The sequence below is a fragment of the Sturnira hondurensis genome, unplaced genomic scaffold (genome assembly GCF_014824575.4).
Source record: "Sturnira hondurensis isolate 20B ecotype Veracruz unplaced genomic scaffold, ASM1482457v3 Scaffold0018097, whole genome shotgun sequence".
In the NCBI taxonomy this organism is placed as follows: domain Eukaryota; kingdom Metazoa; phylum Chordata; class Mammalia; order Chiroptera; family Phyllostomidae; genus Sturnira; species Sturnira hondurensis.
The window spans coordinates 2,311,978-2,324,146 of record NW_028090728.1 but is presented as its reverse complement, the minus strand read 5'-3'; the positions used below and the strand labels follow the sequence as shown (position 1 = coordinate 2,324,146).

Sequence of the window (12,169 nt, the reverse complement as noted above, 5' to 3'; positions counted from 1 at the left end):
GAAAAAGAGAGATGTAACATGAGTAAGTTTTAATGCATAGTATGACGACTATAATTAACAATACTATAGTATATACTTGAAAGTTGTTAGGAAAGTAGATCTTAAATACTGTAGACACACACATAGATTTGTGTCTCCATAGACACACACATACACAAATATAATGATGTGAGGAAACAGAGGATTAACATAGTGGTAATCATTTTGAAATATATGTGCATCAAATTATCACACTGCACACCTTTAAACTTACATGTGTTATATGTCAATAACATTTCAATAAAGCTGGGAAAAATAATAATACTAAATGAGACCTGACCATCAGGAGAGATGAACCAATGCCCACTGCTCTGCTGTAGGAAGGAAACAAAGGTGGTGCCGCTGTAGAAAGGTTTCTGTCCAACATGGCCACCGTGAAATTGGGCACATAAAGGCTGCATCTCAGACACCAGGAAAGTGTCCTGACATGTTAGAATTCGTTCCCTCATGATTTCAGTTACTGACAACAATTGATTTTGGGCACACTCTGGGTTTAATGAATGCCATGGCTCAAATTCTGAAAAAAAAAAAAATTAAAGCTTTAACCCTTGCCTGTGTGACTCAGTGGGTTTCAGTGTCATCCCATAAACCGCAAGATCATGGGTTCAATCCCTGGTCAGGGCACATGTCTAGGTTGCGGGTTCAATTCCTGATTAGGGTGCCTATGGGAGGATGCGATCAATGTGTCTCACATTAATGTTTTCCTCCCACTCGTTCTTCCTTCCTTCCCTCCTCTCTAAAACTAATAAGCATGTCCTCAGATGGGGATTTTTTAAAAAGGCTTCAACTTCCTATTTCTCAACAGTCTTTTTCTCCTTTATTATTCAGATCCCAATCCCCTGGCAGAGAGAATGCTCCTAATGTCGAGTTTTCACTTGAGCAAAAAATGTAAATCGTTTCTTTGTGTTTAAAAGGAAACATATTATAACAGTTTGGAATAAGTAACACACTATTAAAACCTACAGAGAAGCTCAGTGCTGACCTGTCAACAGTTTCCGTGGTAAGAACTAACTGCAGATTATCTCCAGTCAGGATGGCAGCACATGAAAACACAGTACTTGGAACCAACCATAACCACATCAAAATTACAACGAAACGACAGAACCACCACCACGTAGAACCACCTGAAATCCAGATGAACAAAAGTTCTATAGCTGAGGATATAAAGAAGCCACATTGAGACTTGTAGAGGTAGCAGAGTTTCAGAATCGGCAGGTCCCACACCCATCTTCCAAGGTCCTCCTAAGGAGCCAGGGGTCCCAGCCTCACACCAGGCCCCCCAACCCAGGCAGCAAAGTCCCCATACCTTCCAGCTGTAAAAACCAGCAGAGACTGTGGATGAGTGAGGAGGGCTTCTGGAATCCCAGGCAGTTCCTCTTAAAGGGCCAGAAAGGAGTCATTCAGACTCACTCTTTCTGAACCACAGTGCTGGGAATCAGGGATATACAAGGAGGAACTGAATTGTCTGGCATCAGGGCAAAAGCTGGGTGTCAGCTTTCTTCCAGACAAAAGTGCTGGCAAAGGCCACTGCTCCTTTGCTGACCCCTCCCCGCACAGAGGCAAGGTACCTGAATCTCCATCAACCTGGGTAATACCATTTGCCCTACCCTGGTGATTCCCTGAGACCTTGTTCTACCCAACTTTTGGGCCCACACAAACCTTTCTAGTGTATTTTCCATACAAATGGCCTGTCTTGGCTCATGGGGCCAACTTTCCTAAAATCTCTCAAACACACAGCATCTGGCCTCTGTGCGCACTATACTTCCTACTAAGTGGCCCCAGAACCAGCACTAGCAGAAGCTGGCCTTGGTTCACAGCTTGGCCTCTCTCAGGAACCTCCGAGCCATCTGCAGATAGCTTTATAGCTCATTCCAGGTGGCCCTGGACAGGACACAGGTGGCAGCTGACTCTGGCCTGCACCTGCCAGGAGGCCAAAGACAGCGTACCTAGCACACAGCTACAGACCCTGTGAAAGCACCACCCGACCACCTCTGCAAGCAACACTCTCGAGTGGACTTGGTAGGTACCTGAACCCCATTAAAGTGAGTTCTGCGCCATGGGGTCAGTCCCTGACAGCAGATCCTTCACTGTGGTTGCAGCCAGTCCTCACAGCCAATCAGCCTGGGAAATCAATCGCTCCCATTGACATGCCAACAGCAATCAAGGCTCAAGTACAACAGGCGGGTACACACCGTCCTCATGGGGCGTACATCTGGAGTGCCCAGATCAGGTAAGGGCACCACTGGGCCCTATAGAACACCTTCTCCACAATACCACTCTACCAAGTCTGGGATATGTAGCAGCTCTACCTAACACAGAAATAAATACAGGGACACAGCCAAAGTGAGGAGAACAAAGAAACATATCCCAAATGAAAGAAAGGACAAAACTCCAGAAAAAGAGCTAAGTAAAATGGAGACAAGCAATCTCGTAGATGCAGAGTTAAAAATACTGGTTATATGGATGCTCAGCAAACTTAGCAAGAGAGCAGAGGAACTTAGAACTTCCACAAAGAGATATGAAACATAAAAACAAAGATAGAAAACATAAAAAGAACCAGTCAGATGAAGAATACACCAACTGAAGTGAAGAATACATTATTGAGAATCAACAATAGAGTAGAAGCAGAGACTTAAATTAGCAGTTTAAAAGATAAAACAACAGAAAACACCCATCAGAACAGCAGAAAGAAAAAAATTTTTTTAAATGAGGATAGTTTAAGGGGCTTCTGGAAAAATAGCAAGTGTATTGAAAAACCATTAAAAATAATAACAGAAAATTTCCCTTACTTGCTAAAGGAAATAGACACACAAATCCAGGAAGCACAGAGTTCCAAACAAGACAGACCAAAGGAGACCCACAACAAGACATATCATAATTAAAATGGCATTAAAGATGAAGAGTCTTGCCCTGGTTGACATAGCTCAGTGGATTGAGCACGAGCCTGTGAACCAAAGGATCGTGGTTCAATTCCCAGTCAGGGCACATGCCTGGGTTGCAGGCCAGTTCCCAGCAGGGGACCATGGCAGGCAACCATACATTGATATTTCTTACCCCTCTCCTTCTCTACCCCTCTAAAGATAAATAAATAAAATCTTTTTAAAAAAAAGATGAAGAGTCTCAAAAGCAGCAAGAGAAAAGCAGTCAGTTACCTATAAGGGAACTCTCATAAGACTGTCAGTTGATTTCCCAACAGAATCTTTGGAAATGGCACAAAATATTTAAGGGATGAAAAAGCAAGGACCTACAACCAAGATTACTGTATGCAGCAAAGCTACTGTTTAGAATCAAAGAACATCATAAAGAGTTTCCCATATACAAAAAAGCTGAAGGACTTCATCACCACCAAACCAGCATTACAAGAAATGTTAGAGTCTTCTTTAAGAAGAAAAATGAAGGATAAAAATATGAACAATAAAATGGCAATAAATACCTATCTATCAACAATTACTTTAAATACCCCAATCAAAATACATATGGTGGCTGAATGGATAACAAAACAAGACCATCATATAAGCTGTCTACGAGAGACTCACTTCAGATTGAAAGACCCACACAAAAAGAAAGTAAAGGGATAGAAATAGATATTTCATGAAAATGGAAACAAATACCAAAAAGCTGCAGTAGAAATACTTAGACAAGAAAAACAGACTTTAAAAGCAAGGCTATAACAACAGACAAAGTAGTACCCAACAATTCAATTCCACTTCTAGGTATCTACCCGAAGAAACCCCAAACACTAAACTGAAAAAGATACAGGCATTCATGTTTCCTGTAGCATTATTTCCAACAGTAAGATATGGAAGCAACCTAAGTGCCCATTAACAGATGAATGGATAAAGAAGTGGGGCATATTTACAGCGAAATATGACTTGGTCATAAAAAAGAATGAAACCTTGCCATCAGTAACAACGTGGATGAACAGAGGGTACTGTGCTGAGTGAAGTCAGTCAGACAGACGAAGACAAAATGCCAGATGATTTCAGTTATATGTAGAATCTAACAAACAAAATACACAAATAAGCACACAAAAAACCCAGACTCTCAGAGACAGAGACTATTCTGACAGTTGCCAGATGGGAGGGGGTGTGGGGAAGACGGGTGGGTGAAGAAGGTGAAGGGATTAAGAAGCACAAATGGGTTGTTACAGGATAGTCACAGAGATGTAAAGTACAGCATAGCAAATATAGGCAATATTATAATAACTATATATGATATCAGATGGGTACTAGATTTATTGGGATCATTAACTCTGTTAAGTTCCATAAATATCTAATCACAGGGCTATACACATGAAACTAAAATAATATTGTACAACTGTAATTTAAAAATTAAAAATATATTAAATAAAAAAGAATTCACTGTGGTCCACATTTGGCCACATCTGAAAAACTGTTAGCTTTTAAGACAGAATAACACTTGATGTTGTCCACTTGAATTTTCTGACATTTTAATTAAGGGCAAAAATCTGCTCTGTTCCTTCCTGTCAGGAGTCACGTGGCCAACTTCTCCAAGACCCTCCCAGTGGTGATCGGTCCTTATTCCACAGTCTGAAGCAGGGCACCTCATTAGCAGGAAGTCTGGGCAAACCCCTAGGCATCTCCTGAGCCTCGGTTTTTCCATCCCGGTGAGGGGGATGACGGACCCTGTTTTGGAAGGTTATTGTAAATATCTGCATTAACATCTGGAAAGCTCAGCAGCATGCAGGTTTGGGGGTCGAAGCTAGCATTTTCTGGAGACAAGTGATACCTAGGGAAGCAGCAAGCCTAGATGTCTCACAGCAGGCTGGTGGCCAGAGGCAGACCCAAGCCTCTCAGGCTTCTCTGCTCCGGGCTTCTGGGTCAATCACTGTTGCCCGTGCCTTATCTTCCACTGGCATACACCAGACTGAAGTTCACTCCCCATTTCAAAGGTGACAGGAAAACCCATGGGCGCTACGGAAGGCTCCACTGGCCCCTAGCAGCACATACACCAAGCCACCCAAAGGCACATGCTAGAGGGTGTGCTGAGTGGACAGAGGGAAGGCCCTGAGGGTGGGGCAAGGGCAGGAGCAGGGATGTGCCCAGATGCCGCCCCACCCACCAGAGGACGGCACTCACTGTTAATGCCAGCATCACTTCTTTGTAGTTCCGGTTCCCGTTAAGCCGCTTCTTCAGGGCTCGAATGGCATCCTTTGGCCTGGAGAAAAGGACACATTAAGATCCCTGGAGCCCTGGCTGGTGTAGCTCAGTGGATTGAGCGCAGGCCTGCAAACCAGACGATCGTGGTTCGATTCCCACTCAGAGCACATGCTTGGGTTGCAGGCCAGTTTCCGGCAGGGGCCAGTTCCCTGCAGGGGATGCACGAGAAGCAACCATACATTGATGTTTCCTTCCTCTGTTTCCTTCCTCTGTCCTTCCCTTCCCCTCTAAAGATAAATAAATAAAATATTTTTTAAAAAATCCCTGAAAATTATGCTTCAGGTCCCTGTCCTACAAATTCATTCCCATTTGTGTGAACTAGCATATATACAGTTACTCGCTGCAGGAGGTTTATAAATGCAAAAGAGTGTAAACAACACTAAATGTCCATCAACATGAAACAGGCTAAATGAAACAGGTTAAATTAAATCGTGTTTATCCACATATGAAACACTATGCAGCTGCAAAAACAAACAAACAAACAAACAAAAAAAAACAGACATCTTTGCCCTGGCCAGATGTTTCAGTTGGTTGGAGTGTCATCCTGCACACCAAAAGGCTGCAAGCTTGATTCCTGGTCAGGGCACATATTAGTGGTGAGTTCTAGCCTTGCTTGGGGTGTGTACAGGGGGCAACTGACTGATCTTTCTCGATCCGTGCCTTTCTCTCTAAAATCAATAAGCATGTCCTCAGGTAAGGATTATAAATATATGCTATTTTAAAAAGAGAATCAATACTCCTTATGCACCAACATGGAGCAAACTTTGGGAAGAGTCATCTGCAGAGCAGTGCGTGGCGCACGCTACTACTTGAGTTACATAGGACAGCATACAGACAGCACGCATGCCTGCACAAGAAGAGACTCTCCAGAGAGAGCCACGAGAAGCCCGTAACTTGGGCTGCCCCTTAGGAGGGGCACTGGGTGACAGAGGTGACAGGCAAGTTTTTCACTGGATTGTATATTTGTAGCCCTTTTGAAATTTGTATCATACGCAAGTATTATTTATCCAAAACCATAAACGACATACTGGTGCATGGGTACACTGAAGAAACCGCAGAGACAATGGCCAGGCACCTGCTTAGGCGGGGATGTTCAGGCCCTTCTCAGTTCTTTGGGACGCCTTTTTTCCCAAGAAAACTTCAGTCTCCTAAAAACCCCAGGAATTGCGTGCTTTTAGGTGATGGATCTTATGTGGATTCCCAAAGACAACCTCACAACCTCCCCAGTTTACAAGTGGGCCATATTTAAAAGTTCACTTATAAGCTGATTATTTGGAACTTGGAACACAACCTTCCTTAAATCACTGTTAGAGCTGGGAGTTCGAGTCCACAGCCAGCCATCTAAGAGCACCTATTAGGTACAGTTCTTATGTTTAATGCTATTTAATTTACTCAGTCAAGATAAAACAAAGGTATAGGACTAAGAGCTCCCTTTGGCATGAAGCCCTGCCCATGAATGCCCTGTCACTTGAGCTCTGGGGAGTCCCAGCCCGGCTGCAGGGACTGCCTTTTGCTATCACGAGTGGGCTCCAGACTTCTGCAGCCTGACATGTCGATACATCTGGGTCTTTCCAAAGATGAAGGTTGGTAAAGTCAGTAACCTCCTAGTCCTACAGGTCTAAAATATTTATCATCTAGTTCCCAAACAGAAAAGGCCTTTCAAATGTGTATGAGGAAGTTGGAGTGGGGGTGGGGTAGAAGTGCTGCTAATCAGCCCAATTTAGACAGAAACACACTGTAGCAAAGCAAGGCTTCTGTTACTGTAGGTAGTTAACTAGTTATTAATAAGAGAGTGAGGACTTGACTTCCGGCCAAGACGGAGGCGTAGGTGGAAACACTGTGCCTCCTTGCACAACCAAGTTTAAAGACAACAAAGTTTTAGTAACAAAAAACAATCAAAACACAGAATACTGAACTATATGGAAGTCCAAAAACAACGAACCATTCAGCCAGACCAGTAAGAGGGGCAGAGTCAGGGTCGAGCAGGAAAAAGCAGCCTGACCGAACCCAGGAGCGCATGTAGTGGTTGGCAGATCCCAGGCGTAGGGGCAACGAGCAGACCCAGTGGGGGCACGAGGCGGCTGGTTGACCGTGGTCACATTCATGTGCAGATAAACCAGGCAAAGGAGCTAGCAGTGAGACAGACCGAGCAGGCCAGGCCCCCAGCGCTGGCAATTAAAGCCTAAAAGCACCAATTGGAAAAACTTTGGGGGTCGAGGTGCCTGGAGAAGCTCCCAGGATCACAGAGAGTTTGTCGGAGAGACCCACAGGGTCCTGGAGGGTGCACAGGCCCACACACCCAGGAGCAAGCACCAGGGGGGCCAGGTTTGCTTTCGGGAAGCAGCAGAAGGGACCAAAATCTGAGAGAGTGGAACAAACGCCATTGCCCCTCTCTGACCCCGCCCCCACGCACAGCATCAAAACCCAGCAACTGGGTCGCCCCACCCTGGTGAACACCTAAGGCTCCGCCTCTCATATGTAATAGGCATGACCTGACCAAAACATTATGGCTCAAGAACAGCTCAAAGCCCCAGAGCCAATAATTCTAAGCGACCAAGAGATAGCCAACCTATCAGATGCACAGTTCAAAACACTAGTGATCAGGATGCTCACAGACCTGGTTGATTTTAGTCACAGATTAGAGGAACATATGAAGGCTAAACTAATTGAAATGAAGGGAAATGCACAGGAAAGGAAAATTTTCTTTCCAATAGTGATGGAAAGGAAACTGGGACTCAAATCAATGGAGTGGATCAGAAGGAAGAAAGGAACAACCAAACAGAAAAGAATGAAGAAACAAGAATTTAAAAAAAGGAGGAGAGGCTTAAGAACTTCCAGGACATCTTGAAACATTCCAACATCTGAATTATAGGGGTACCAGAAAGAGAAGAGGAAGGGCAACAAGTGGAAAAGTTATTTGAACAAATAATAAAGGAGAAATCCCCCAGTCTGGCAAAAGAAATAGACTTCCAGGAAATCCAGGAAGCTCAGAGAGTCCCAAAGAAGCTGGACCCAAGAAGGAACACACCAAGGCACATCATAATTACATTAGCCAAGATTAAAATGAAGGAGAGAATCCTAGAAGCAGCAAGAGATAAGGGGACACGTCACCTACAAAGGAGTACCCATCAGACTGTCAGCTGATTTCTCAAAAGAGACCTCCCAGGCAAGAAGGGGCTGGAAAGAAGTATTCCAAGTCATGAAATCCAAAGACCTACATCCAAGATTGCTCTATCCAGCAAAGCTTTCATTTAGAATGGAAGGGAAGATAAAGTGCTTCTCAGATAAGGTCAAATTCAAGGAATTCATCACCATGCCCTTATTATATGAAATGTTAGAGGGACTTATCTAAGAAGAAGAAGATAAAACATATGAACAGTGAAAGAAAAGCAAACTCACAGTTATTAACAACCACACCTAAAACAAAAGCAAACTAAGAGGACAGCTAGATCAGGAGCAGAACCACAGAAATGGAGATCACATGGAGGGTTAGCAACAGGAGAGTGGAAGGAGGAGAAGGGGGGCGAAGGTACAGAGAGTAAGTAGCATAGATGGTAGGTAGAAAATAGACAGGGGGGAGGGCAAGAACAGTATGGGAAATATAGAATCTAAAGGACTTGTGACACGTGGACATAAACTAAAGGGGGGGAATGGTGGGGGAGTGTGCAGGGTGGAGAGGAATGAAGGGGGAGAAATGGGACAACTGTAATGGCATAATCAAGAACATATATTAAAAAAATAATAATAAAAGACAAAGAACAATTAAAAAAATAAGAAAGAGAGCAAAAAGACTTAAACATTGAGCTTAAGAAAATGGGAACCTATTTCCCATTCCCAACTTGAAAAATGACTGCCTGCAGGAATTCTTGGCTTTTGAGTCCAAGGGCTAATGGGACAAAGCTTCCTGGGGAAGGGGCCCCTGCCAAGTGTGTTTGCAGTATGGCTGCAGTTTCCAAATAGGAATGCTGATTTCTGCAAATATGGGACTTGGCAAGCTCTTGGCTTGGAGGACTGGTTGTGAACTTGAGTTGGTGAAGGTCAGCAGCTACTGGCCAGGAGCACTGATTGATTTCATCTCTCAAGGGCTCTGCACCAAGCCATAGCTAGCCCTGATCCATGGCTGCCATCCCTCTCAGTCTAGTCTCACTCCTCTCCTCTTGAGTGTCCATGGAGCAGAAAAATGGGTACAAACTCCAGGGCTGCAATCACACCGAACTCACAGAGTATAGCACCGCCAGAGCTCTCCTGGTGTGGAGGCAATGTGGCGGAGGGAAATTAGAGTCAGCAGGCTCTCGGCTTGGAGTTAAAATGAAAATTCATCCTCAGGAAGTACTGCCTGGGAAAGATGAGTGAGCACAAAAAACGAGTATTTACCTCTCTCCCTGGGAAAGAAGCTCCAGGGAGGAGGATCAAAGGCATGTCAGAGGAACTGCAAAGTTTCAAGCATCAGCAGCAGATTAGACAGCAAGGAGTTAGAAACAGGGAGAAAAGACAGAAGGAAGAATCAAGAGCCAAGATGGAGCAGGAAGAACCATGAGGCAATGATGTGTGTGAGACGCCCCAACACCCACAAGAGCTTTGGAGGGAAAGGTTGCGCCCCTCAGGGCTCTGCACCCAGGGCCTTGGATCTGGCCTCAGGACTGTCTTCAGCCTTCCCAAAGTGACCTCCGACCACAGCCTCATAAGAGAACTTCTTTCCAGCCATACTGAACCCATCTTGTCCTTCAGCTCCAGAAATGCCATTCCAGAAATGTTTTCTCCTTATTCCCTGATGGAGGACATAGCTGCCCCCACCCGCTCACCCTGAACACCTCCTCTCCCTCCTGCCCCACCCCCACTCAGCTATTCTCTAGCTCTACTGCATTTTTCCAGATGTCACTCTTCTTTGCCCCCTACTGCCTAGAGGCTGGGAAACAGACAGAGCTTCAGTGAGTTGGGAAGACCCAGCCACATTACGAGCATGACCCAGGTCAACGGGTCCTCATCAGAGCCGCACACCAGAAACAAAGAGTGCTTACCAAATCCATGTGCCTATGCCCTAATTAGGTAGAACAGGGTGAGAGGCCCGGTAAACAGGGTCGAAAACCTTCCTGGGTAGACAACTTGGCCAGGCACTCCTGATTAATGACAAAAGATCCAGGACACATGGGGCTGCCACTCACAGCCCCAGCCCTGGAAGTCAGGGAAAGTGCAGGGAGGAGCTGTGGGGGGCCCCGTCAGGACCCCAGCCTCCCAGAGGCAGAGCTCTGAATAAATAAAATCAGTGCAGGCATAGTGTTGTTGGCTTGCACCTGAACTTCAGAGCTGTGGGGTGAGACTTTTGGCAAGTGACCAGCCTACTCTGGACCTGACCCCTAACATTAATGTGGACTGTCCCCACTGCACGGGGCTGTCAGGAGGGAGTAGGGTGCTGCATGAGCTGGTTCGACCCAGAGCTTGGCACCACACCTGTCCCCTATTTGTTAATGAGGAAACCAAGACACAGAGAGATTAGGTAACTCACTCAGGGCCACATGACAAGTGAGTGGAGGCCCTAGGACCACAGCCCAGGCTGGTGCCTCCAGGCTCCATGCCCCTAAGCTCACTACACTCCCCTTCCTATGTATACCACCCCCATCCACCTCTTCACTTGGCTGACCCTAGATTCTACTTGGGCGTCCCCTTCTCCAAGAATCCTTTCCTTGTGACGGCTCCAGGCTGGCTCACTGCCTTTGTGACAGTCCCTCCAGTTGGCTCTCTAAACTTCTTTCTCAGAGGACTTGTCACAGCGTGTTATGATTATATTCACATACCTCCATTCCTCATAGGGACTTAATTTATTTATTCACTTAGTTAACAAATGTTTGTCAAGAGCCAGTTATGTGCACACTATGTTGGATGCTGGGGGTAAAACAGTGGCAAAACAGAATTCTTGCCTGAAGGGAGAGCACACTCCAGAGGGAGCTGGAGATGAGACAGAGAGTCTAACAAATGTCACGCAAATACGTAAGTTTAAACTGTGATGAGAGTGAGTGTCAAACAGGGTGTTATGAAACCATACAACAGGGGGGCTTGTCCAAGTCAGGAGGGGTGGCATCAGGGAAAGGAGGTGCAGTAAATGAAAGACTAGTCAGGGACAGAGTGCTGCGGAGGGGCAGAGGGAACACTAGGCCTGCAGCCCCGAAGCAGGACGAAGTGGGCAGGGGACATGTGGGGAGAAGCTTGTGGTCACCTCACAGTAGAGGTGAGGGCAGGAAGTCCCGGGAGGCACAAGGGCGCCCTCTGAAAAGTGCACGAACAGAAGAGTGGGTCACTTCAGCAGGAAGGTGCTCTGAGGACTGTGAGAGCAGCAGACCCCGCTGCAGATCTTGGAAAGAGGCCTCAGTCCTTTTAGAGTGAGTGGGTCCCATGCCAGCACATTTGTGTCTATGTCCCTCCTGTTTGTGGAGAACTGTAAACAGGGTACAGGGCTTGGGAAATCTCAAGGGATCTGTGGGGCTGAGAGGGGAGGGTGAGGGGAGAGGACCCCAAATGGAGTGGCAGAGGGGCCCAGTTATCCCACAGGGTGTGTGGAGGATTTTTACCCCAAGAGAATACTTGTTGGCAAGGGAGTGGCTTTGTGAGTCCTGCATCTCTGAGTCCCCTGCCTGCAGCACAGAGGGCAGACAGAGAGAAAGAGGCAAAGGTCGGTGGGTTGCCCAAGGGTGCAGCCCATCTCTGGGGGGCGACACAGGAAGAAGGCTCTTCACAACCTGACCTGAACCCCCTCTGTTCCAGACAACCCCCTCCCCACTTCCTTGCTGCACCCCATGACCACCCATACCCCACCCTGCTGCCCCTTCCATGCTCCCCATAGCTACAGAGCATGCTTCTTTCCCTGCTGTCCTGGGGGCACAGGCCCAGGCCGGCTTCCAGGAGAAGTTCTGCTGCTTCTTTGAGTCTGCCACGTGCTCTTCTACGCAGCCCAGCTA

The 12,169-nt window shown here is 46.2% G+C and overlaps 1 protein-coding gene across 12 annotated transcripts in view; it reads right to left on the bottom strand.

Moving 5' to 3' along the window:
- Nucleotides 1-12,169, bottom strand: part of TOM1L2 (target of myb1 like 2 membrane trafficking protein) — a 119,830-nt gene that overhangs the window by 46,049 nt on the left and 61,612 nt on the right. For all 12 annotated transcript variants that reach the window (XM_037068747.1, XM_037068749.1, XM_037068750.1 and 9 more), the window contains exon 3: nucleotides 5,139-5,217. In XM_037068747.1, coding sequence (XP_036924642.1) covers nucleotides 5,139-5,217 — 79 coding nt within the window. The remainder of the gene's footprint in view (nucleotides 1-5,138; nucleotides 5,218-12,169) is intronic.